This window comes from Opisthorchis viverrini (genome assembly GCF_000715545.1).
Source record: "Opisthorchis viverrini unplaced genomic scaffold opera_v5_2430, whole genome shotgun sequence".
NCBI lineage: Eukaryota > Metazoa > Platyhelminthes > Trematoda > Opisthorchiida > Opisthorchiidae > Opisthorchis > Opisthorchis viverrini.
Genome location: NW_008754580.1, coordinates 1 through 1,490, shown reverse-complemented (window position 1 = coordinate 1,490; position 1,490 = coordinate 1). Strand labels below are relative to the sequence as shown.

At 44.3% G+C, this 1,490-nt stretch overlaps 1 protein-coding gene across 1 annotated transcript; it reads right to left on the bottom strand.

Moving 5' to 3' along the window:
- Nucleotides 1-337: 337 nt before the first annotated feature.
- On the bottom strand, nt 338-1,443 carry T265_12225 (hypothetical protein; the record flags this gene model as incomplete). Its single annotated transcript, XM_009179409.1, has 2 exons — nt 338-851; nt 1,085-1,443. The coding sequence occupies one exon, from the start codon at nt 768-770 to the stop codon at nt 513-515; it is 258 nt and encodes an 85-aa protein (XP_009177673.1).
- Between the last annotated feature and the right edge of the window lie 47 nt (nt 1,444-1,490).

Here is a 1,490-nt window from a genome sequence, read left to right as displayed (position 1 = left end):
AAAAAAAACAAGCCTTCTTAGAAGCGGTATTTAATGAGTATGTCGGGAGTCAGATTTCGAAAGTTTGACTGTTTTCATTCCATAAGTGAAGTCAAACTACATCAACAGACCTGGAAGATCTAGGAAGATTCGAACCAGCTCCATGTTACGCCAAAAGCCACAAGTGGTTGACTAAAAGTGCTAGGGGAGCCCGATAATGACTTTGCGGGTCGGACTCGGAAACATAACTTAAACAGCAATTAGTTTGACCAGCTGAACCTGCTCGAGAAAAGTAGTACACTACGCTGCAAACCATTTTGTCTCAAATTCGTCAGTGTACGCCTTGCTTCTACAAATCCGTGGACTACTAGATGCACAGAACAGACGTCCTGGCGTTTTCTGCACTGAGATAACTGTTTTCTATCGATATTACTAGCGACATAATCAGTAGACAAACAAAATTAAACAGGTCTTAGAGACCAACGGTAAACTTAGGGTGTCATAGGAACAATGAGAGCGATTTACAATTTTTGTTAACCTACCAACACAGTGTCCTTCCCACCGACCACCGAAAAGCCCCAAGAGCTTCCTGAATGACGAGTGAGTTCAACAAGGGTCTCTCTGCCAGGTATGATGGGTGGTGGTTTGGGGCGCTCCAGAGGTGCGTTCGTCAAAGCACTTGGAGCAGGTGACGATGTGGCCACGGGTTTAGTGACGGCCTTGCTAGGTGATTGTGTGGCCGCTTTTCGGCGTGCAATTGTCAGACGAACACGTGTGGTGGACTGTTTCATCAAGGACAGCGTTGAGTCGTAATCGGTCTGGATCTGACCATTCACAGCCAGTATCCGATCGTTGGGGCACAGTTCACCATGCTAAGATGTAAGCAGAGAATGACTTGGGTGAAATTTGATGTTACACGTCCAAATGGAAATCAAGATGAAAGGCCGGCCTCCACTGGTAACGTGTAGTCCACCAGTGAGAGAACAGATTGTTATCTCATCAAGTTGAATGCACTAGAGTTAGCAGGCCTTTAGTAAAGGGAAGTATCAAAGTCTTATACAGTTTACACCAGACATGACAGGAAATGGGTCGGAAAAATAGTTACCTGAGCAGCCGCACCGTTTGGAGCCAAATCGGACACGAACACACCGGGCTTGTCTTGTGGTCCATAATTCACAATGAAAATTCCATATCCGTTGCTATTCTGGTTGTTCGTTAAGAAAGACGGACGATATAATTTTTTCAAAGATCAAAGAATTCGATGCAAAGAGCGGCACAAATTACTTAATATTCCAACTCTTCGTGCACAACGTGGTTTATACCACTAAGGAGAAACACATAAACCTGGCTATTCCAACATGAACGTGCAAACCCTAGAGTGGACCCTGACTTGTTGCCCACCAGCGTATTTCGTAACACGCAGTAAGAAAGAACTACAAGGTTACAGATATGTTTATAAGTAACGCAATAAATTCTATCCAATGTTGGGCCTGTAGAACTGCTTCTGATTT